The sequence below is a fragment of the Apodemus sylvaticus genome, chromosome 4, assembly GCF_947179515.1.
Source record: "Apodemus sylvaticus chromosome 4, mApoSyl1.1, whole genome shotgun sequence".
In the NCBI taxonomy this organism is placed as follows: Eukaryota; Metazoa; Chordata; class Mammalia; order Rodentia; family Muridae; genus Apodemus; species Apodemus sylvaticus.
This window is the reverse complement of record NC_067475.1, coordinates 55,082,497-55,105,540: the sequence shown is the minus strand read 5'-3', so window position 1 is coordinate 55,105,540 and position 23,044 is coordinate 55,082,497. Positions and strand designations below refer to the sequence as shown.

Below are 23,044 nucleotides of genomic sequence, written 5' to 3'. Positions count from 1 at the left end.
CCGCCTCAGCCCCGCCCCCGGGGACCCACCAATCGCTGTGCGTTTGTGGCGGGAGTAGGTGGAGCCTAAGAAATTCGAACGAAGCTCCTCCCCTCGGGAGCCAATTCCCGGGAACTGGGAGATTGTAGAAGAAAAGCTTCCTGCGTAGACCGTGAGGCGAGGTGGGGAGTGGAAACGGAGTGTTCGCTGGAGGTGTGGCGGGGCTGTGGTGCTGCGGAGTGGAAGATGGCTGGGGTAGGGGGAGGGAAATTCCGGATAATAATAAGGATGGAGGTGGAGACTGCCCGACTGAGGAGAGGCCAGGGCGCAAGTTGGTGGACTGCACATCAGGTGTTGGGGCACGAGGTTTCTGCACCTTTCCCTAATATAATGGATTAGTTTCAGGGACACGTGCTGATCTTGCTTTACCACCACCATGCCTCTTCACCCCAGCTAGTGCACCCCGAGTCTAGATGGGGCCCTAAAGCAGGATGATAGATAGATACCTGAGGTAGGCATGTTGTCTTACAGGACTAGGCTGACTCGTTTATGCTGGCTGAGCATGGAGGATTTGAAAGAGGGTAAGGAAGGCATGGAGGGAGGAACGGGGCCCTGAGAGTCTGTCTGTCAAGAACTGATAGCTGGCATTGATTCTTCTCATCCCTTCAGATATCAAGTTCATCGTGGATGAGACCTTGGACTTTGGAGGGCTGTCCCCATCTGACAGGTACCAGCCCATTTATCCATTTATTATTTTCCTCCAACAATATACGGCTTTATCTGTAACCCTTTACTGCTAATTTATTGACCTCTAGAACCTTGGTTGGTAATTTAGCAGAGTCTGGGACACTCTGATGCCAGCAGCCTGGTAGAGTTGGGCCTCTAGGACAGGTAGGTCTCTGCATGCTGGTGAGAAGGAGGGAGACGCTGGAGGGATATTGGGGGGAAATGGAAATGAAAGGTAAATGTGCTTGGGCATGTTGAGGCAAGCCCTGCAGACCGCCCCCCTCCCCCAGGATTGACTAGAGTACAATGAGGGGGGGGGGGAGAAGGAGAGAAGGCAGAGGGGATTTTAAATTTGAGATTATTCTGGTCTGTAGAGTTGAGACCTTGTCTCAGAAAAGGGGAGTAGAAGCAGGTTTTCCTCACCTAAAAGCATTTCTCATGGCCAAAATGGAGTCAGGGTTTGGGACTGTCCCTGACTCGCCTACAGCGAGTCTGTTGTCCAGCATGGTGCCCTATTTGTTTTTCAGTCATGAGGAAGAAGACATAACAGTATTACTGAGCCCAGAGAAACCACTCCGTCGGGGCCTCTCCCATCGGAGTAACCCGAATGCAGTAGCCCCTGCCCTCCAGGGTGTGAGGTTCAGCTTGGGCCCTCTCAGCCCAGAGAAGCTGGAGGAGATCCTTGATGAAGCCAACCGCCTGGCAGCTCAGCTGGAGGCGTGTGCCCTGCAAGACAGGGAGAGTGCTGCTGGTACAGGCCCCGGAAGGCCCAGCCCCAGAGGGAAGGCCAACCCCCGCCGGGAGACATTCGTGCTGAAGTACAGCCCTGTCCGGGATCTGCTGCCCACTGTGAGTTCTTGGAGCACGCCACCACCAAGCAGCCTAACTGGGCTCCGGAGCAGCGATAAGAAGGGGTCAGCGAGGGCTGTTCGGGCAGCATCTGGAAAGAAGCCCTCCAGCATAAAGAAGGTGAGTGTGGAGGGTGGGGTGCGTGCATATACCGAGACAAGGTGCAGGAGACGCTGAAGGCCTAGCGTGGTTCCCTTACTGGGCAGAGGGAGACAGTCATTCGACCCCTGCGATTCTTAGGATTGAGCGGTTGGGTTGGAGACATAGCCAGAGGGCTAGTGTTTGCCCCGGTTGGACTCCCCAGCTTCTCATAAATGGATGAGACAAGCATAAATAAACAAACAAGTACTACTCATAATTCCAAGACTCTGGATAGAGCCAGGAAGATCCGGAATTCAAGGTCATCCCCTGGGGCTATATGCTGAGCTTGAATCCAGCCTGGGCTACCAGACTCCCTCATTTCAAAAAATGATAAATAAGTCGGTGAGATGGCCCAGTGAGTAACAGCACTTTCTATCGAGGCTGATGGAGCAGAGTTCAGTCTCTGTGACCTACCGGTGAGGACTGTCGACGGATGAGCACACTCCACACACAGTCCTCTGGCTTACACATGCGCGTTGCCACATAGGTGTCTGTCACACACAGTAAAAAAGTAAATATAAAGTGAAAGTAGCGGGTGGTGGTGGTGGCGCGCCTTTAATCCCAGCACTCTAGAGGCAGAGGCAGCCTAATCTCTGAGTTTGAGGCCAGCCTGGTCTACAGAGTGAGTTCCAGGATAGTCAGGGCTACACAGAGAAACCCTGCTTTGAAAAAAAGAGAGGAAGCAAGGAAGAAAGGGCCTGCCACCGATCTTGCTGACTGATACATTTCTTACATGTTCTAGACAACGCCCTACCTCCTGTCTCCTTTCCTTAATGCCTTAAGGCAGCAGAGCGCTCACTGTCTTCATTCTACACACTGTCTCCATTCTGGTCCTTTTTTGGTCCTTGATCTGTTTCAGGAATCACCCACTTGCAATCTGTTCTCTGCATCCAAAAGCCCAGGGCGCTCTCCTCTTGCACAACCAACTCTTCCACCTCGTCGGAAAACAGGATCCGGCACTCGGACAGCAGCAAGTGAGACCAGGGCAGCAGAGATGCGGGTGAATCTGATAAGGGGAAGAGTGGAGCTGGGACCCACCCTGACCTGTCTATACTCCTGTCCACAGGCCCACCAGTCAGACCAGCTCCACAGTCCTCAGCTAGCAGCTCCCAGTGCTCCCAGGGAGCAGCTGCCAAGTCTTCTAGTCGACTCCCCGTTCCCTCAGCCCCCAAGCCTGCCACCCGAGTGCCACTCACTGGGCGGAGTATAGCACCTGGCAAAGGTGCCCTAGCACCAGATTCTCTCTCAACTCGGAGAGGACATCCAAGTGCCACAGGGCACAGAGGTAAGATAGAGTGGACAAATGTTCAGGCTCAGCATGGTGGCACATTTCTGTAGTCTTGGCACTTGGAGGGTAGATGCCAGGGAATAAGAAGATCAAGACAGCCGAGCGGTGGTGGTGCACGCCTGTAATCCCAGCGCTCTGGGAGACAGAGGCAGGTGGATTTCTGAGTTCGAGGCCAGCCTGGTCTACCGAGTGAGTTCCAGGACAGCCAGGGCTATACAGAGAAACCCTGTCTCGAAAAAACCAAAATCCAAAAAACCAAAAAAAAACAAACAAACAAAAAAAGATCAAGACCTGCCTTAACGATATAAAACCATGTCTCAAAAGAGAGAAAAAAAATGAGCTGGGGCGGTGGTGGCGCACGCCTTTAATCCCAGCACTTGGGAGGCAGAGGCAGGCAGATTTCTAAGTTCGAGGCCAGCCTGGTCTACAGAGTGAGTTCCAGGACAGTCATAACTATTATAGGGAGATCCTATCTCAAAAAACAAAGAAACAAAACAAAAACAGAACCTTAGATAGAAGAATGTGTGCGGTGACCCAGCTCGATCTCCTGCCGCCCCCCCCCCCCCCCCAGCTGTAACTGCTGTAACCCTACTTTCAGGTGGGAAAACTGTGTTAAGGAGGGAACACCGTGCTTTCTACATGTCTCACGGTTTTACCTTGGTCAGGAAGCACATCTGTTCATCAGGTCTTTATTTCTGATGAGGTCAGCCGAGCTCTGCTCTAACTCATCGCTTGTTAATCTCCATCAAGCTCCTGTTTCCCATCGAACAAATCTTCCAACCACCAGTGCCGCTCGAGGCAGGTTGCAGCCCCTCAGGAAAGCTGCAGTGCCTGGAGCCACTAGGTAAGACTGGTTCCTCTGTGCTCATCACCTGGGCTTCCAAGCATCCTCAGAGTCTGTGCTGAGTGGGGAACAGAGGGGAGGGGACTTCTCTTTCCCATCCTGAGGGACGCGAACTTGGCTGGGTACCAGATGGGCTCGGGAGGAAGAAGGTGTTCTAAAGCAGTTCCCCCTCTCTCTTCAGGTAAGATCAGAGTAGCAAACAAAGACTCAATAGCAAGCCACTACCATCTTAGCCATCAAAGACTGGACTCTCCTCTGCCAGCCGTCCCTAACTCCAGTAGATTCGTGCCCAGAGATGGGAGGAAGAGAAGTCTCCAGGGCTGATCTCTGTGGAGGTTGAGGTGGTTGAGGTGGGTTGAGCTGGAGGAGACTCAGCCTCAGCCTACTCTGCCTCAAAGAAGAAGAGAGAGGTAGAGGTCATCTGCCCGTGGAGAGATTCACAAACAACCTATCTGTCTCCATCCATCTTGTGGTCAGGACTGGAGAGCTTGACCTTCTGCCCAGACCATGGTTCACTGGCCGTTTCCATGAGCAACCTTGGGAACCAGCCAGCTCCCTGTTCGCTAGGACGGGCCTTTCTGACTTGATTCCTATGCCGGATTCTGGCCTGTTTGGAAAGGCCAGGGGAGCAGCTCGTGTACAGAACTTGGTCCTACGAATCCTGTGACTTCTCACAGGCCAATCAGTTATAAGCTTACATCTTCATATTTTTTTTCTTAAATAAAATGAACTTAAAACATTTTTTTCTGTATATCTGAAAGTGGGTTTTAACAATTTTAAAGTAAACATCTGTGTAATTCTAGTGAGACCTCAGACACAGGCCCTAGGGCTTAGGACCTCCAGCTCCTCCAGCTCCTCCAGCCCCTCCAGCCCCTCCAGCTCCTGCAGCCCCTCCAGCTGTGACTCGTCCCTTGTTGCCAAGCAATCCGGACCAAGCCTCCTCTCTGCGATTCGATGTTTACAGAGTCCAGATCAAAGTTGACTATAGTTTCATCCACAGTGCCTGTTATGCTAGGAACTAAGTCTGTTACTCCTATCTTAGACTTAACTATTATTTCTAACAAGACAATGGGACCTCTTAGAGGATACAGAGGCCCCGTGTTGGTGTTCAGTTTCCGAGGCTGCCTCCAGCCAGAAGGCCTAGCGGTACCTACCTCACGTCATTAGGGTTGCCTGGGCTCCCCTACCAGATTGGAGGGCTGGCACCAGAATTTAGAAATGTTGTATTGTAGCTTGTCTGGTGGCACACTGAACTAACTAATGTAGAATGAGTTCATGGTGGTGGGCACTTACTGAAAACAGGGTAAGGTTCTAACAAGTCCAGCTTAGGATCTCCTGGTCTATAGCCTGGCCCAGGGAGAGGGCTTCTGGGTGGGCGATGAATCAATTGATCAATCAATAGAGAAGGCAAGCTTGCCAACAGCCAGTAGCTGAGTCCCCTTGATCTCCTGGGGTCTTACCGGCTTTGCTTGTCCTGTGCCTCCATCTGAGTGGATAAGTCACACTGCATAGAACTCAGGGACAGAAGTTGCTGGCAATCTTCCATTCGGCTCTAACAGGCATCTGCAGCAGCAGCAGCAGCAAGCCCAAGAACACACACCTCAGCATGGTCAGTAGGTGGCAGGTTTGTTTCGTTTTATTTGTTCGGTTAGTTTTGTTTTGGTTTTTTTTTTTTTTTTTTTTTGAGCCAAGCCCCTACCGGTGGTGAGGCAAAGCCAGGCACAAACCCTGGCGTTGCGCCACCTGGTGGCCGGAGCCGGCAAGGCGTGTTCTCTCTCATTGGGTCAATCTTGAGTTTCTGCCTCCACCCAGCAGGGCTCACTGGCTCCAAACCCGCTGAAGTGGCTCTCTTTGCTGGTGCTTCCTGACACAGCTGCCCTGCTTGTTCAGCTGCCTGCTTGCCTCCTCCTCTGGCTTGGATTTCTAATTTCCTCTCGGTCCTCCACACCCCTTCCACTCCACAAGCAACAACAGGAAAAGCCAGTGTTTGCTGGCCTCTTGCTATGCACTGTGAAAAGTTGTAAGCGCTTTGCATGTGTTAAGTTATTTAATCCTCCTAAAAGCTCAATTAGGCAGATGCTGTTACCACTGCCCTCGTTTTGTAGGCAGAGGAACCCAGGCTCAGACAAATCAGGTTGCTTCGTGAGGTTCCAGGGTTTGTTCATAACATCCTAATTTGTTGGATGGAGCTTTTGAAAACAAAAATTAGGACTAGAAGTAATGTCACCAGACACATACTTATCCCCAGAATGAGTATATATTTCATTCTCACAGACAGACAGCCCACAATAGCTGGGTGGTGGTGGAGCACACCTTTAATCACAGCACTTGGCAGAGGCAGACAGATCTCTGAGCTCGAGGTCAGCCTGATCTATAGAATGAGTTCCAGCGCAGCCAGGGCTACACGGAGAAACCCTGACTCAAAATAAATAAATAAATAAATAAAATAATAATTTAAAAAAAGCCCCAGGAACTTCTCTTCTCACCCCTTCTTATGTCCTGAATTCTGCCCTAGAAAACTTGCTTGTCTAGAACTCAGGCTGAGACCCAGCCTGATCTGTGTAGCCTCTCCAGCCATACAAGCTCATATCCTAGGGAGAAAAAAACCCCACCCACCCATCTATCTTCTCTTCCTTCCAACAGCCAGACTCGGGGCTCTGTGGATATGGCTTTATTCTCTCTGTCCTCAGGATCATCAAGGTTCTACCTACCCCGTTTTCCAAAATCCAGGCCTCAACCCAGGTTGCTATACAGCAGCGAGTCATACCCACTTCCTGCACAGAACTAGTTTATTCAGTAGTATGGGGGGAAAAGCCAAAACAAAAACAATACTCTACTATATTTACAGCAACAATCAAACTGTACAATCTGATGGTTAGTATCAAGTTAGCATCCAGCATCTTTGCATTTTTTTAAGTCAAGTCATCAGTAGTTTAAAAAAATTCCAGTTAAATTTTTAACCCTTTACAGGAATTGCTGAGGGGAAGAGGCAGAGGGCAGACGAGAACCCCTGGCAGAGGAGCCAGAGGCCAGCCTTCTGAGTGAGGAGCAGGAGCGTCTTTCCTCAGAGAGCCTTTACTCTACACCTGCTCTAGAAGGGAAGTCAGAGACGAGTCTGGAATACATGCTTAGAGCAAAGGGAGACGCAAATGAACGGTAGTTGGTAAAAAAGCCCGAGCGGAGCCAATGGAGTGAGAGGAAGGACGGCAGGCCCCAAAGCCAGGGCTGCCAGGCACTCACCCAGCCTGCGACGGCCACATGAGATCCCCTGGGACCAGACACAGACCCACCCCAACACAAAAAAACAAATAAATAAAAAATATATTAACTCTCTCTTCGCAGGGAGCTGGGGTTAAGTAGGGGGACAAGGAGGAACGGGGACCTGGTTCTTTGAAGAAGAGAGCCAATTCCAGGAAGGGGTTAAAAATAGAACATGTCTCAGAGGCCACAGCAGGTCAGACCAAAAACAAAAACAAAAACAAAAAAAACGGCATCTGTCTGATTTGGCGGGAAGGGGGGTGCGTGGACACCACCAGAACCCAGATTTGAAACCTATGCTGGGCCCCTCGGGCCACCAAGCCAGCTCTGCACCTACTCTTCCTCCTGGTGCCGTCCACACAGCAAAGAAGCAACTCAACAGTGACTGGCCCTCCCTGCGAGTCGGTCGGGCAGGAGAAATGAAGCACTTTGGGGTCAGCAAACTGAGCAAACACCTGGGCAGTAGCACACGGCCAGAGTCCAGGAGAGGGGCTGGGGTCATCATTCCCCACCACGGGGGCAACAGGCTTCCCCTTAAAAAACGGTTCATGCAGCATTTGGGGGGTCCAGGGGCCATGAGTCCTTCTGCCCCTGGCCGGACAGGGCTTTTCAGTTCCTGGGAGAGGTGGGACTGGCGGGAAGTGCCTTTTTTTTTTTTTTTTTTTGTCCAGACCCCTCACCAACTGAGGCCTGTCTGTCCGTCCGTCCGTCAGGTGCAGCCTGCTAGTGCAGCCTTGCAGGGGCTCCTGCCCCTGGTGCAGGTGGCTTTGTCCTTTCCTTTTGGTGATGGCAAGAGGGAAGTGAGGGGCAGGCGCCCGAAGAGCCCCTCTCCTCCCAGAGGCACAGCAGATGAAACTGGGGAGAGGCTGGGACACACCTGGGCGGTCCTATCCTCTTTGGGAAGGGAAAGGGAAGTCCATTTCCAGCGTATAAAAAAAATTAATCCCTGAAGTCATGAGAAGTGGAGATCCATTTTTAAAATTCTTTTTTTCCTCTTTTTTTCTTTCTTTTTTTTTTTTTTTCTGAAAAACTTTGTCTTGGAGATGTTGGCACCTCCGAGGGTCCAAAGTGCAGCGAGGGGGCAGGTGGGGGAGGGACTTGGCACTAGATGGCCTCATAGGTGCAAGGCCCAGGCTCCTCAGATGGACGGCTCGTCGCTGCTGCTTTGGCCGGCCGGCAGGCGGGCGGGCGGGAGCAGGGGCAGGATAAAGCAGAAGACAGGATTGGGGATGAGCGCAGCAGGGGAGGGGACGAAGGAACACCGGCCCAGGGTTAATGCAGGAAGTTAAAGAAGAGAAATCTGGAGAGGCAGGAGAGGAGAGTAGCAGAGAAGGCAGACAGGGGGTTAGCTGAGCAACAAGGGGACAGTGAGCAGCGTCCACCAGAGAAAGAAACAGGAAAGCAGCCCCAGCCCCCACCCTGCCGCGCTCCCGAGGATGGGCGGCTGTTCGTAAAGCCCAGGGGGTCTAGTATACCCCCAACACAGCACCATGTTGTCTGGGCACACAAGGGAGCTGGACTCCGCTTGGCCCAAGCAGAGAAGCCTGGCGCCGCTCAGAGGCGGCTGTGGGCCAGCGAGGACCTCTGCAGGTCACACCCTGTGCCTCCCACCCAACCCGACTCACTCAGAGCCAGATGAGTCCTCATCCACCGTGCCTGCCTTGATGCTCATGGCGATGGGCATGACGCCATTCAGCTGTTCCTGGAGAGACTGACGCGGTGGCGGGCGGGGAGGTCCCTGCCGGCTGCCCTCGCTGGCGGAGGACCGAGAAGACCCTGTGCCCTGCTCCAGGGGCAGCCTTAGGAGGCTGCTCTTCTCGCTGATGGTGGGCAGACACTTCTTCTTGAGGATGCCTGGGTACAAGGTGTGGGATCATGAGATTGGGGCATCCTAACAGCTCCGGCAAGACAGTGGGAGACTGAAGCAGACGGAAGAGACTGCACTCACCTTTGTGAGGTTGGGTAGAAGGGCCCGGGAGGGGTCCCAGAGACCCTTCCCGAGTTAGGGCATCTCCATTCTCCCGTGGCCGCTCTTCAAGGGGCCCACCACCACTACTCTCCTTTGTAGTGGTCCCAAAGTCTCCTGGCCAAGGGACCTTGCCAGACCCTGGACCCCCATCTGTCAAAGAAAGGAAGCCTATAGTCCCAGAGAGGGTAGCCATCGGGATAGCCACCACCCCAGCTCTACTCTCCAGAAGCCCTGGCCTCTGAGGCTTCTGTTGCCCCCCAGTGGCTGCAGCCCTGGTGCTGGCCCACCCTTGGGGGTGCTGTGAAGGGGCAGTCTCTCAGCTCCAGGACCCAGCAGGCTGTCCCAGCCCTGCTCGCCAGGGAAGGCGGCCTCCTCCTCCTCCTCCTCGCTGTCTGATGAGTGGGTAGAAGCATAGGAGCCACTCTGGTCGTCTTCCAGGGACAGGTCACTGTCAGAGTCCGTGTCGGGATCTGGGAGGTCAGGGAGGGATCACAACTGTCCCACCTGCCCCAGCCCACCCTCAGCAAAAGCCAGGCCCCTGCCCTGCGAGGCATCCAGGGCCCCTGTCCTCACCGTGTTGCTGGACTTGACCTTCCATGAATAGGCCGCTTGGGTCCCCTAGGCCAGGGGGAACCTGGCCAGGGTTCAGCGTGGACTCCTCCCTAAAAAGACAAGACTATGCTCTAGGGTCGGTCTGGCCTCTCTAGATGGATTCCCAGGTCCTACCATGTGTCCCTTACTGCTAATCTAAACTGCGGCCTGTGTTGGCCGTCCACGGTCCTCAGCTCCTGGCAGCTGGCTGGTCCCTCTTTCCCAGTTCTCCCATTTCCTGGACTCACCTCAGCAGGAAGGGGATGTAGCTGGGCTGACTCTTGCCCGAGCGGCTGGCACTGTGCAACGAGCCGGCCGAATCTCCGTAAGGCTGGTACAGCCTCCCGTCTGTGTAGGGGCTGGGGCAGTTATAGGACTAGGCCGGAGACAGACACGTCAGTGAGCGGGCGAGTGGGAGGGAGTGGCCCCAGGCTAGAAAGTAAGGGGTCCCAGGAACTAACCCCCAGCCCTACCTCCCACATGCCCAGGGGTTAACGTGGAAGGCCCCTTCTGTGTTGCCTTCACCCTAGGGCCTAGCAGTGGGGCAGTTACATCTTAGCTGTGTAGCACTGAACACTCCAAATGCCCTGGACTTGTATAAGGGCTTGCTGGCTTTAAAAAAGTAATAGCACTTGAAACTGTCTCCTGAGAATATGCTAGGAGACAGGAAATTTATCAAAATTCATGAGGAATTCTCTGGCACAGGGTGTCCCGCCTGACAACCAATCTCTGCCTGCATTTCTCCCAAGTCAAAAGCTCTTTTATCCAGTGATAGATAGCATTTCCTCCCAAGGGAACACCCCCCCCCTCCACTTCGCCCCCTCCTCCTAACATGAATGTGCGCAGAGATGGGGATAAAGGGTGCCCAGGTAAAAAAAAATGACAAAGAACAAACATGTTCCTTGGGCCTGCCTCCCCTTCTGTCAGAGCCAGACTCCCTCACCGAGGTCAGGGTAGACTTAGTGGTCAAGGCAGGGTCAGGACTGGGCTTGCGGCTGCAGGCAAACTTGAGTGCTTTCCGGACCTCCTTGCTGAGCACCACATAGGAGAGGAAGATGAAGGGGCCCTGGCAGACAGAGACAGCCATGGTTGACACACGAGGCACCCCACCCCCAGGCGTGCTGCCTTTCACTCAGCAGGGCGGGCCAGGTACCTGGACACAATTGCAGGCGGCAAAGAGGTAGTGGAAGAGGAGAGTGTCGCTGTTGACAGAGAGCAGTGCCAGCAGCCACGTGGCACTCAGCAGCAGGAGGACAGCAAAGGAGCAGCGCAGGCCCGAGCTGGAGGGAGGGCATGTGTGTGAGTCCTGCCATGAGGCCCGCCCTCCACGCCCACACCCACCCTGTGCCCGGGCGCCTGCCAGTACTCACACGGGGCCTTTCTTCTCGAAGCCCTGCCGTTGGGCAGCGCAAGAGGCTCGGGTCGACAGGATGTACAGGAAGACACTCATCTGGGCAGTGGAAAGGGACATGAGCAGACCAGAGAGCAGAGACAGGTTCTGCCTTGCCCAGGGGCGCAGGAGCCTCAGCTCTTCCTAAGGGATCTGTGGAGCCCTCGCATCCTGCTCACTGCACATCACTTTCTAAGCACTTACTGAGACAGCAAAGGCCACTGGTCCAGCAAAACTCCAGATGAGCGTATCATAGATGGAGAGCCAGCAGAAGTCAGGGTTCCCGTAGCCTTCTGGGTCCAAGCCCACAGCTAGACCTGGAGCATAGAGACAGTAGCAAGACAGGGTGCTCAGGGCGGAGGCAATTCTGCTGCCATCAAAGTTCACAGAATCAGGTGTGGATCATATAGAAGGGCCATCTGTCCACTCCTCTCTCCAAGGAGAGGCCCAGCCCCTGACACCTAACACCAGGCTCTCCAAGTCTAGGGAGAAGGAATTCTTAGGACCTGAGCTGTATGTTTGGGGTCCATGCATGAAGGTGGAACCTGGATCCAGGAACAGGGGTTCTCTAGGCCAGGAGAGGAGGCCAGGTACCTGTGATGAAAGCAGGAACGCCCCAGCCCAGCATGTAGTAGAAGCGCATGGGGCTGGCGTTGACGTCTCGCACCTCTGTGAGCGCCCGGTACAGGTGTAAGGCCTCCAGCAGGGCCCAGGAGAAAGTGCAGAGGTACAGGAAGTGCAGCAGGATGGCAATGACTGTACAAGCAAACTGAGACCCGGGACATCGATCAGGAGCCAAGGCAGCCAATACAGGGAGTGCATCCAGGGGAGGGGGACAGTGGGGAAGCCTGGGGGTGGGCGCTGCCTCGGAGGAAGCCCAGACTGTATGCAGGAACATCTGGGACGCTGGAACATTATGAGAGTACTAGAGAGGAGCAACTGGGGGCCAGGCGCTGCGATGGGCCCTTTATCCGTTCATTGCTATGGGGGCAGGGATGGGAGAGGGCCACAGAGGGGACACCAGGAGCCTTGGTGGGGCTGGAAGTTGGGAGGGTCTCTGGGAGAGGAAGAATCTTACAGGGAGGTCAGCCTGGTTGATCCCCAGGAGAAAGACCAGCTGGGCCAGGCCCAGGGCAGCTGTGAGGTTGCGTCGGATGCCATGCTGGTTGGAGCGAAGGGCACGGAGGAGGGTGAGGAAGAGGAAGGTGATCGCCAGGGCAGCTAAGGTGACTCCAAGGGCCACGTATGTCAGGGTCTTCAGTGGCAAGATCTCACCATTCTGAGGGATCAGTGGCAGGGGGTCACAAGAGCAGGGCCTGAGCACCGGGCCCGACTGGATCCCACCCGCCGCTCTGGGCTGCCCCTGCGGTCCGACCTCTCGTCGGGAGACATCCATAAGCACCGCAAAGCTTGTCATGTGGTTGCACTGGCAGCTGACATGGCTCTCATTACGGAAGACAACTTCGCAGCCTCGGGCGGACCAGCCACCAGTGCCACTGACCCTGCAGGAGGAAGACAGGGTCAGGGAGGAAGAAGGGCGGGCAGCCAGGAGCCTGGACTCTTGGTCCAGAGTCACGGGGATGAGAGTGGTTAGGCTCACAGGATCGAATGGTTCCAGAAGACACAGATGGGCTTGGTTCTCTCCTCGGTCTCCAGCAGCCGGAACTGCACAGTGACAGGCTTGTCCAGAGCCCGTGGCAGGAGCTCCTCATCGTCGTGGACGCTGATGCTTACCACAGGCGTGTTGATGACTGGGCGCTTGGGGACTCTGATGACAGAAAAGCACACAGTCACCACAAGACACCCTTATCACTGGGATGTGTCTCCACACTCCCTTGCTAACCCCGGCCTCCCAGGCCTCATCCTGGCCGCTTACCTCAGGCTACGCTTGTCTGGGTCATAGTTGTGGGGCAGTAGTCCAGCCAGGGTGTGGTAGATGATGACGCTTGCTACCGCCTCTCCCTGACTCAGTTCGGGGTGCCTCCGCTGCCGCCTTGCCAGCTCCTCAGTCTCCTGGGCTTCGCCAGGTCCTGCAGACCTCACCATGGGGGGCATCTCTGGAAGTAGATGCTGCTACAGTCAGCTGGCCCTGTCCACCGCATGGGTGACCCACACCAAGGCAGTACCACATCCGTGTTCCCCGCTGACCTCTGAAGACAGACTCTGGCAAAATGACTGTGGTCTCAAGATCTGGAGGGCGCTCCCCACGCAATGCCTCATAACGGGGCAGCTTGGTCCCAGCAAAGTTCCCCTTATCCAGGCGCACTACGGAAATGACTAGAAAGGAACATGGTCACAGGTCACTCACCAAGTGAGGCAGGCAGGCCTGAAACACAGCTGCCCTTTGAAACAGGCAGGACTCTCTCCATAACAGCCCCACCCCACCCCGGCCCAGCACCACCTCACCGATGTTCGGCGTGACGATGGTGAAGGGGCTAAGGTAGGTGTGCCGCATATTCTGGGCGAGGGCGCTGGCGTAAGCCTCATAGTGCTGGAGCAGCCAGGCGGTGCCACCCTCTGTCTGCTGGATCAGTTCCCAGTGCCTCTTGTTGGCTGCATCCAGGAGGGCGCTGCCCACCCTCAGCAGATTCTGGAGATGGGCATGGTCACAGTGGCAAATGCTTGTGGTCAGCCTCATACCAGGTTCCACCCTGTGCCTGGCCCAGACCCACCCACTATGTCCCCTGCAGTCTTCCCTGGGATGCCTTGGGTATCACACTGTCTACTTCCAGCATGGGTCCCCGCCTCTAACTCTTCCTCTGCACTTTCAATCAGAGCCACCCAGTGTGCCCGCCCTCACACGCCTCCTTCTGTGGCGCGCCTCTTTGGTTTCCTGAAAAGACTGGGATCTTGGTATAACAGGCAGGGCTCTGCTTCAGGTCAGCTTACACCTCAATACAAGCAGCCTTTCCTAGGCTAGGTACTAGGTACTAGGTACTAGGTACTAGGTACTAGGGTCCTGCTGCTGGCAGGAGGAGTACTCTTAACCAACTGTGTTGCACCGTGGCTTACAGGCCATCATGAAGGCCTCGTGCCAGGGGTGGGGCTCCCTCCAGTAGGGGAGTATCCCCCTCTTTCTCCCAAGATCTCCAGGAACAGGCCCTCTCACTGGGCCCCACCATGCCTACATCAAGTCCTACCTCAGTGAAGTGCACATCCTGTGTGGCAGATAGCCCAAAGCCCCGCTGGGCACTCTCATGAGCCAGGAGTCGTGTGGCCAGCTGGTAGGCCACCTTGACATCACTGCCAAAGTAGCCAGAGGTGTGCTGTGTGGCATTGCGCAGGAGCAGGGCTAGCCTCTGGGAGCGGCCTGAGTCCAGCCCTGACTCGTTCCTCTGCAGCCGCTCAGCCTGGATGGAGGACCAGAATTGCAGAGGGTCAGACAGGATGGCTGGGGCACGGGGCTCGGAAATAAAAGGGCCTCAAGAGGTAGGTAGGGAAGAGGCGGCCTCTGCAGGTAGGAGCCGCCTCAGGAAAACAGGAGCCGGGATTCAGGAGCTCCATTTCCAAAGACAAGGGTGTGAAAAAGGGGAGAAGGTGAGGGGTCAACTTACGAAGCCCTTTAGCTCTGAGAAGGTGACTGATGTGCAGTTGAAGAGGTTTGGGGGGAGCCAACCCCTGTGCTCATCACAGTGGCGCACAGCAGTCCCTGGAGGGAAGAAGCCAAGAAGGCGTGGCTTAGGGAGACAGAGGAAGCCGGAGTACCTCATGAGACAGTCAGGAACAAGGCCCATAAGAAAGCCAGAAGACGGGTGTACAGAACTCCAGAGCCGAAACATCTCAGCAAAGTCGGTACAATGGCCAGAGGGACAGGGGTATGAAACCTCCATCACAGTAAAGGTCAAGTGTTCAGTATCATAGTGTAGTCCTCTAAGACCTACCAAAGGAGCCTTTGGGGCAGGGGGCAGCAGCAGGTAGCCCGAACCGCGTGCGGGGCCACCAGATCCCAGCCTCTATGGCCCGTGGGCAGCTGTCATAATTCACTATGGAGAAGAGCACATGGTCACCTATAGGCAGTTCCGTCCAGGCCCCATGACCTTCCTCCCACATCCCCGACCCACGGCCAGCCTCATTTCTAACCTCTGTTATGTAAGCTCTTGGCACGGTGAGGAGGGAACCAGCCTATCCCAAGAGCCCTACCTACCTTCACAGCCATTGGTGGTGACCTCAGCAAATGGGTTGTCACAGCGATCACACTGACGCCCAATGACTCCAGGCTTGCACGGACACTGGCCATCCTCAGGGTCACAGACTCGGGACAAAGAACCCGTGGGATAACAGTCACACAAGAGGCAGGTGGGGCTGCCAGGGGGTCGGTAGTGATTCTCCTAGGACAGAAGGGGGGGTCATTGGATCAAGATGTCTTTCCTGCATGCTGGTAGAGCTTCATGCTGCGGCCTCCCTGGGGAGAGTCTCCTCTACCCCGGGTCCTTGTGGGAATAGGATTCAACATTCTCTCTCTCTCTCTCTCTCTCTCTCTCTCTCTCTCTCTCTCTCTCTCTCTCTCTCTCTCTCTCTCTCTCCAGGGTTTCTCTGTATAGCCCTGGCTGTCCTGGAACTCACTCTTAAATCTACCTGCCTCTGCCTCCCAAGTGCTGGGATTAAAGGCATTAAAGGCGTGTGTCACCACCGCCCGGCTTAGGATTCAACATTCTCAAGAGCAGGTAATGGCTTGGAGTTGAACTTATCAGCGAGAAGTCAAACATTCAAAAGCGGCTGCAGTCAGCCCATATAGCTAGTCCAGGGCTCAGTGACTCAATACTGGTCCTGGACCCCCTGCGTCTGGATATAAGGGCCCTCGGCTCTCTGGAGGAAGGCCTGTCTCCTCTCCTTTGCTTTCCCTGCAGGACCAGAAGTTACAGGACGGGATGCCACAGCGGGGTGGGGAGGCTCATTCGGGACCCTCACCTTGCAGTGGCACTCGCCGCTTGTCTTGTTGCAGTCTGGGTCAAAGCCTTTGCTGACATCACAGTTGCATGGGCCACATGTGGGGTGTCCCCACCAGCCACGGGGGCAAGGTTGGTCAATCCTGCAGAAGGACACCCAAACAGGTGTGAGCCTGCCCCTCCAGCTCCTCCCACTTGGTTCAATCACACGTGGTCCTTCCAGCCTCGGCTGCAGCTCAGCCCGACTCTCAGGGCTCAGAGTGACCCCAGAGATAAGCCCGGACCCCCTTACCTGGTCTCACAATATGGCCCAAGGTAAGTTGGTAAACACTCGCAGATGTAGCCGTGGGGTGCACTGGGTTTTCGGGTACACACAGACTGGTGCTCGCATGGGTTCAGGTCACACACATTCGTACAGTTGCTACCATAGTAACCTGGGACAAGAAAGATCAGAAAGGTTCAGAGCCTATCCTCTACCGGCATCATCTGCTTCCACCCTGAGCCAGGTGGCTATACCCTTGACGTGACCCGTGGCACCAGCCCTGTTTTTCCGCATCCTCAGCATACCTGGGTCACAGCTACAAGAATAGCTGTCCCAGTCGTTGCTGCAGTAGCTGTTGGTGGGACATGGATTCGAGTCACAGGGATCTGGCCAGCTACAGCCTGGCTCCACATTGATGCTCTCCCCACGGCTGGGATCCAGACTGCTGATACCCTCGGGTGTCTCGCTTACCCTCACGCCCTAGAGGGATAAGAGCAGCAAAAGCCCTCAGTGGAACAGGGCTCCAGGTAGGAATGGGATGGGAGGTCGGCGGAGGAGACTCACCTGCAAACAGCCCCGGAAGCCACGGGCCACACCGCTGGCTGGCCCGGGAACTCCCCCGACTGTGATGTTGCTCAGGTGCAGCCCATGCAGCCGAGGGCCCAGGTTACCCTCTGCCTTCTGTTGCCCATAGTCAAAGGACAGGATGGCATGGCCAGGGCCCCCACTAGCTCCCAGTGCCAGCTGTGTGTGATGCCAGTCACCATCATTGGCTCGGCCTAGCTCCAGACGCAGAGATGACGCCTGGAGCCCTGTGCCCTCCACACTTAGCACGACATGACCTGCCCGAAGCTGTACAAGAGAGGAAAACATCAGCAGACCACCTCAACGGGCTCTTCCAGTCTCCCTGGCTGAGGGCAGAGAAGACTGCTTATTTCCCTTAAGCCCAATAGGTGGCAGTACTGACCCACCGAATGGGCCCAGCCAACTCTTCGCTTCTGCCAAACCCTGCCCAGCCACCTGGGTCCAACCCCCAGAAGGCTCCTGCAACTCTAGCCAAGCCAGGGCTTGCCACACTCCCACGTGCCCTGCATCACCTGCAGGGTGATGGTGCTGCGCCCCCTGGTGACGGCCTGCAGCAGGACGCCATCTGCCTGGCGTGTGCGGAACATGAGGCTGAGGTGCCAGGGCTGTGAGATGGGCAGAGAGAGGCCATGCCAGGCCACAAGGCTGCTGCCCAGGAAACGCTGGGGATTGGTCATTTCTGGGAAGGCAGATGAAAAGTGACTCAAGAGCAGAGCAGTGGAGTCGGGAGCGTGGTCGGGAGCGGACCACAAGAGATGGACCCTCCCCTCCCCTCCCCTCACACCCAATCCTCTCACTGCCCCGCCCGCCAGAGCATTTACCTGTTCCGGGCCCGCCCTACATTGTGCCCAGGGCCTGCCTCTGACTAGGCCCTTTGTCTCTGGCCTAGCTTCTCCTTACTCTGCCCAGACACGCTTTTCCACCCACCCACAGCCCAGCTCACAGAACCCTGCCCAGAGCCTGGCCCGAGCCCTGCCCGTGATCCCAGACAACTGACAGCACCCGGCCCGAGCCTCTGGCAGCTGCCACTCCTACCCTGAGCGCAGCTCTTGCCCCCGAAGCCTAGTGGGCACTCGCAGCTGAATGCATCCCACTGGTTCACGCAGGTGCCACCGTTATGGCACGTGTTGCTGTCGCACACGTTCTTCTTGGTGGGGCAGCCTGGAACGGAAGAGGAAAGGACTCAGGGACCCCAGGGCCCTGCAAACCAACCGTGGGGACTGGAAGAGCACGCGGGCTGGGATTCCCATGTCATGCACAGCTAATCCTCTCGGCACATGGTCCCAAGCCTTGCCCCTGCCCCCGGGGTTCTCGTACCAGGCACGGTGCCGTTGTTGGCGATGAAGTCGGCCATGTCTACATGCCGGCTATCCACCTGGAGGTTCTTCATGCAGCCCACAAAGTGCCGCATCCGGACAGGGAAGCTCTCAGGCAGATCTGGCACCCCACCCAGCAACAAGGGCCCTGTCAGGTCCAGAGACCTAGGGGACGAAAGAGTGAAGACAGAGGGGTTTAAGTTTATGGTTCTTCTCTTACCCCATACTCTGCCACTAGGCCCAAGAAAGGGAACACTCGGGCCGAGGCTGAGGCCCTTTTAGAACAATGTCTAGGATGCAGAGGCACCGCAATACAGACAGATGTGCTCTCAGCTCACACCCTCCCCTCACAGCCCACCTAGACCTGATGCTAATTCCCCAACACTACCAGTGTAGGGAAGGGGCACACCTGACTGGTTCCTACTCCGGAGTAAGCCCCACCCCCTGAGCCGCACTCCCCTCTCCCCAGCTCCTGGCCCCCTCACTGCTTACTTCTTGGTGCCTCCTTGGGTGCCCTGGGCAGCACAGGAGTAGTTGCCCAGCATAGCTCCAAAGCGCAGAGCCACCCCCGTGTCACAGCCATCCACGGACACCACAGCCACCTTCTGCTCAGATGGACCTTGCGGAAGCCCTGTCTGACCCAGCAGTGGCTGTGGACAGAGAAGGGAGGCAGTGAACAACCCAGCAGAGACGCCAGCATTGAGCAGCGCCTCACCACACACCTTCACCCACAATCGAGGACCACCCAGAGGATGGAGGTGTCCGGGAAAGCACAGCCCCCCTTCTTCCCAGACACAAGAGCTATGAGCAGCCTTCCCCACCACTCACAATACCACCAGGTCTAGAAAAACACACACACCAAGAACAGGCCCCTCCGACTCCTCTGTCCCTCCCCCAGGCCCACCTTGTTATAGTACTTCAGCTGCACTGTGTGCCACTGGCCATCACTGACTCCTCCAGGCACGAATGGAGACACAGTGGTGGTTGATTCCCCTAGAGAAAGGATCGGGTAAGCTGGGTCACAGGAAGAGAGTTGGGGGTGGCAGAGAAGTAGGCATGCCGGGGGATGGAGGTCAGGTCCGGGTTTGACTGGGTGGGAAGGTGCACGGCAGGGCTTGAGGTCGGAGGTTCAGAGACGGAAGATCTCGGGAGATGGGGAAGGAGCTGAGGCGCTAGGCTCACCTGCAGAGAAGGTGAGCTGCACCTGCTCCTGGATCACCTCAAGGGCCACAAAGTCATGCTTCTCATTGAAGCGTCCATTGTACAGCAGTAGCCCGTCACGCTCCTTGGTAGCAAACCTGTGTAGCGGGTTGGTCATGGGGCACCCCTGTGTGCCAGTACCCCAAACATCCAAGCAACAGCAAAACTAGTACTTTGGCTAAGGCTATGGAGTCAGAATACAGATAATGAGCCCGAACAAGAACCCTCGCCTTCTGGCTCCCGTCCTCAAGGGTCGGGAAGAGCGCCTGCTGACAACCGCTCTGTCGACAACCGCTCCCAGTACGGTCACTGATCTGCTACCCCATCTACTAGACCGGGAGGTACCCCACACTCTCACAAGTGCCCTGCAACCCCAGGGCCGCATCACTCACGAGAGGGCCAGGGTGAAGTGGAAACGCTGGCGCAGGCCGCGGAAGGTGATGAAGGAACGGGCGGGGAAGCTGCGTGTGGTCACCTGGCAGAAGGGTTTCTCAAAGTCCCCGGATGGGCAGTCACATTTGAAACCTCCCACCAACAGGTTGACACAGGTACCGCCATTCTTGCAGACACCTGGAGTACAACGGCCCGAGCGGGCACTCACTTCACAGTGCTCACCTGGGGAGAAAAGGCAAGGGGGTGAGGCCCTGAAGAGAAGGCGATTGAAGGTCCCCCTGTTACAATTTGGACATGAACTACCCCTCCCTCCCGCAGCTCAGGAGGTTCTGGAAACATCAGGAGGAGTACAGCTGGAGGGGCCAGTCACTGGGAGTGTGCCATAAAGGCCTATATCTTGTCCCAGGACCCTTCTCATCTGGTGAGTGGCTCCGCCACCCCGATGTTCTGCCTTATAGCAAAGGACGCCACCAGAACTGAAACCGCAGAGACCGCGAGACAAAATTAACCTTTCTTGTTTTAAACTGTCTCTCTTGGGTAATCCAGTGGTGAGAAGTCTAACGTGTCCCTGGTAACCTCTCCTGTGACCTCTCCCCATCCTAAGGACTCTCCCACGCATTCTCACTTCCTCTTGGTGACTCTCTCCTCTAAAATCTATGATACGCCAGCTCCTCTCACACTATTCTCTCTGCAGCTCACAGATGAGTCTCTTCAGCCCTTGCCCACACCTGTCGGGGACCCTGGTCCCCAGGCCCTGGCCCCTGCAGAGGCAAATGCCAAGGCGGGAAGGACCCAGAGGACAGCACAAGGCTGTGCCAGCCCCTGCTCCTCCGTTCCTCCCCCATTCCCACTCCTGCTTTTGTTCCTGTCAGGGTCAGAGATCAGTTTTCTTCCCTAGAGATGTGACCAGGTTTCCGTTGTCTATCTGAGTTATGGGTTGGGGTCGATGGTTTGAAGTAAACCATCAGCTTCCCCAAGAACAGAACATTGGGATCTGAGCTGAGGCGCCCTCTGCACCCAAACAAGGCTGACAGAGTGGGGGGCTGAGCCTGGGGACCGACAAGGGGGACTGAAAATTCAGATATCAGATGGGAAAATCCACTCCCTTCTCTCCCTCCCGATCTGATTCTGGAGATAGGTTCTCAGTTCCCTGTGCCTAGAGACTGGCTCTTGTTTCCATGGAAACTGTTGTTCGCCTACTCTGAGCCCCCTTCCCCATCCTCCCGGACAAAGACTCCCCTCCCCTCTCTCAAATGCACCCTCCCCCCCCCCGCCCCCATCAGCAGCACAGAAGAGTCAAGTCTGGCAAGTTCTGAGCGGAGGATGCTGCAGGAGGCACCGAGCCTGCCTACGCTGCCAGAGCGAGCCAGCAAGCCAGTGCTGGCGCTGGAAGCCGTGAAGCCTGGAGTCTGGGAAGGAAAAGGAGCAAGGGAGTCGAGGAGCGGCAGGGCCTCTAGGGCGGGGCGGGGTGTGAAGAGACCAGCGGCCACAGACCAATAGGGAGGCAGAAATGGAGCCATTCTGCTCAGGGCTACCCAGGTCCAGTGCCCTGGAACTCCCACGACTCCAAACCCCTGCTTTCCAGTGCCTTCCTCCTTCCTGGGTGGGGAAAGTCTGGTTACAGTTAATGAAGGGACTCACTCGGCATTATGAAGGCCTGGGCCCGGGCCAGCAACACCCCTAACTGGATCAAGCCACCTCATCTCGGGACTTCCTCCAACAAAAGCCAACGCTCACTCACCGCACAAGCCAGCTTTCTCTTCCTGTCAAATTATTGACATGAGTCCTCACAAGCAACTTTTGACCTACATAAATCGGTTATCTCCATCTTAAATACTGTGGGAAGAGAAGCTAAGCAGTTCGCTCATTTTCACACAGCTATTAGTGGTGAGGCTGGAACTCAAAGCCAGGTGCCGAACTGACCTCAATTACACAGTCTTAGTGGGTCTGTGTGCAGGCGGCATGTGCCAGTGTGTGTGTGTGTGTGTGTGTGTGTGTGTGTGTGTGTGTGGGCTTGCACAGCGAGCATAAGGCTCCTTATTCCGACTTCCTAAGCAGGCAGTAGCCAAACAGCAAGCAGGATCTAAGAACGGCCGGTGCACCTACAGTTTATACTCCTGGAAGGAATGAAGCAGCCCCATTATTAGCCTGATTTGTGCTTGGCCCAGAGCGTCAGCCCTGCAGGGCCGCCCCCACTGTCCCTACCCTAGGCTCACCCGTGTAGCCATCGCTACAGAGACAGGTATAGCCGCCCTCTCGGCTGCGGCAGCGCCCATGGGGTCCACACGGTCTTGAGTAACAGAGGTCCACCTCGGTCTCGCAGTAGTCTCCTGTGAAGCCTGGTGGGCAGCGACAGCGCAGACCCCCGACAGGGTGGATGGGCCGGAAGAGCACCGAAGAGGAGGCGATGAAGGGCGCAGAGGAGTCGAAGCGCAGCACGGACACACAGCGCATGTAATTCTCGCAGGGCTCCCGCAGGCAAATGTTGTCGTCGAAGGGGAGCACGCGCTGGGCTGAGATGGCGGTGAGCAGGCTGCGGTTGAGGTACAGGCGCTCCTGCAGATCCTCTGAAGGCAGAAAGGGTGGCCCACCCCCGGGTCCTGGAGGCTGGCCCACCGACAGGCTCACGTTGAGGATATGGCCGCCAGGGGCATCAGTATCCCTTTGCACATTGAAGACCACCACGTGATCTGGGGGTGTGGCCAACGTGGCTGCCACGGCCTGAATGAACAGTCCCAGCAGCGGCGACAGAAAGCGTTCTGGAGACATGTCTTCCAAGCGCAGTGTGATGCTGTGTGTGAGCATCTCGTCTGTGATGATGGTGACACGAAGTGAGCACTGGGCTGTCACACTGTGGACACCATCTGAAGAGAAGCAGCATGGTTAGGCATCAGCCTTGGGCTGGGCAGAAGCAGAAGTGCGAGCCACAAGACCCTGGCTTAGAGCAAGGGAGGGGTAGGCTTGTGTGATAGTCGGGGAGGAGTCAAGAAAAAGGGGCAAGGAGGAGGGAGAATCGAGAGGAGGGAGCACCATCAGGATGAAATACTGAGAAGAGGGAGCACCATAAGGAGAGAGCACCAAGAAAAAGGTGATGAGAAGGAGGAGGGTCAGAAGGAGAGAGCACCAGGAGGAGGGAGCACTATGAAGGACTAATGAGAAGAGGGAGCATCAGGAAGAGAGAGCATCAGGAGCAGGGAGCACTAGGAAGGAGTAATCAGAAGAGTGAGCACCAGGAGGAGAGAGTACCAAGAGGAGGGAGCACCAGGAGGGAACACCAGGAGGAGGGAGCACGGGAGGAGGACACATCAGGAATAGAAGGTACAAGTAGGCTAAAATCCAGCTCATATCCTACAAGGTACTCAAGAAA

General features: G+C 55.9%; 2 protein-coding genes across 4 annotated transcripts in view; one reads left to right on the top strand and one right to left on the bottom strand.

Annotated features, from left to right (window-relative positions):
• The first annotated feature begins 85 nt into the window (after positions 1-85).
• Positions 86-4,568, top strand: Psrc1 (proline and serine rich coiled-coil 1). Of its 3 annotated transcripts, none has more exons than XM_052179440.1 (8): positions 86-161; positions 511-560; positions 649-706; positions 1,233-1,674; positions 2,555-2,669; positions 2,762-2,980; positions 3,734-3,827; positions 4,009-4,568. In XM_052179440.1, exons 2-8 carry the CDS (start codon positions 542-544, stop codon positions 4,010-4,012), a joined length of 951 nt encoding a protein of 316 aa, XP_052035400.1. In that variant the 5' UTR covers positions 86-161; positions 511-541; the 3' UTR covers positions 4,013-4,568. The 3 variants fall into 3 exon arrangements, with proteins under 3 accessions (XP_052035400.1, XP_052035401.1, XP_052035402.1); XM_052179441.1 differs by having other exon boundaries at positions 86-192; XM_052179442.1 differs by lacking the exon at positions 4,009-4,568 and having other exon boundaries at positions 3,734-3,831.
• Positions 4,569-6,598: 2,030 nt separating this feature from the next.
• The window catches only part of Celsr2 (cadherin EGF LAG seven-pass G-type receptor 2), a 24,642-nt gene continuing 8,196 nt past the window's right edge, over positions 6,599-23,044 (bottom strand). The window contains exons 2-34 of the mRNA XM_052179439.1: positions 21,894-22,541; positions 19,677-19,899; positions 19,267-19,382; positions 18,989-19,077; positions 18,577-18,734; positions 18,086-18,249; positions 17,804-17,929; positions 17,281-17,447; positions 16,748-17,035; positions 16,489-16,663; positions 16,214-16,355; positions 15,944-16,064; positions 15,180-15,363; positions 14,917-15,018; positions 14,590-14,684; positions 14,176-14,385; positions 13,442-13,625; positions 13,184-13,312; positions 12,912-13,092; positions 12,636-12,803; positions 12,411-12,537; positions 12,114-12,314; positions 11,630-11,804; positions 11,240-11,352; positions 11,016-11,095; positions 10,799-10,925; positions 10,589-10,711; positions 9,894-10,021; positions 9,628-9,716; positions 9,342-9,524; positions 9,034-9,204; positions 8,711-8,939; positions 6,599-8,245 (exon numbers count right to left, since the gene is read on the bottom strand). Coding sequence (XP_052035399.1) covers positions 8,224-8,245; positions 8,711-8,939; positions 9,034-9,204; positions 9,342-9,524; positions 9,628-9,716; positions 9,894-10,021; positions 10,589-10,711; positions 10,799-10,925; positions 11,016-11,095; positions 11,240-11,352; positions 11,630-11,804; positions 12,114-12,314; positions 12,411-12,537; positions 12,636-12,803; positions 12,912-13,092; positions 13,184-13,312; positions 13,442-13,625; positions 14,176-14,385; positions 14,590-14,684; positions 14,917-15,018; positions 15,180-15,363; positions 15,944-16,064; positions 16,214-16,355; positions 16,489-16,663; positions 16,748-17,035; positions 17,281-17,447; positions 17,804-17,929; positions 18,086-18,249; positions 18,577-18,734; positions 18,989-19,077; positions 19,267-19,382; positions 19,677-19,899; positions 21,894-22,541 — 5,438 coding nt within the window. The 3' untranslated portion in view covers positions 6,599-8,223. The remainder of the gene's footprint in view (positions 8,246-8,710; positions 8,940-9,033; positions 9,205-9,341; positions 9,525-9,627; positions 9,717-9,893; positions 10,022-10,588; positions 10,712-10,798; positions 10,926-11,015; positions 11,096-11,239; positions 11,353-11,629; positions 11,805-12,113; positions 12,315-12,410; positions 12,538-12,635; positions 12,804-12,911; positions 13,093-13,183; positions 13,313-13,441; positions 13,626-14,175; positions 14,386-14,589; positions 14,685-14,916; positions 15,019-15,179; positions 15,364-15,943; positions 16,065-16,213; positions 16,356-16,488; positions 16,664-16,747; positions 17,036-17,280; positions 17,448-17,803; positions 17,930-18,085; positions 18,250-18,576; positions 18,735-18,988; positions 19,078-19,266; positions 19,383-19,676; positions 19,900-21,893; positions 22,542-23,044) is intronic.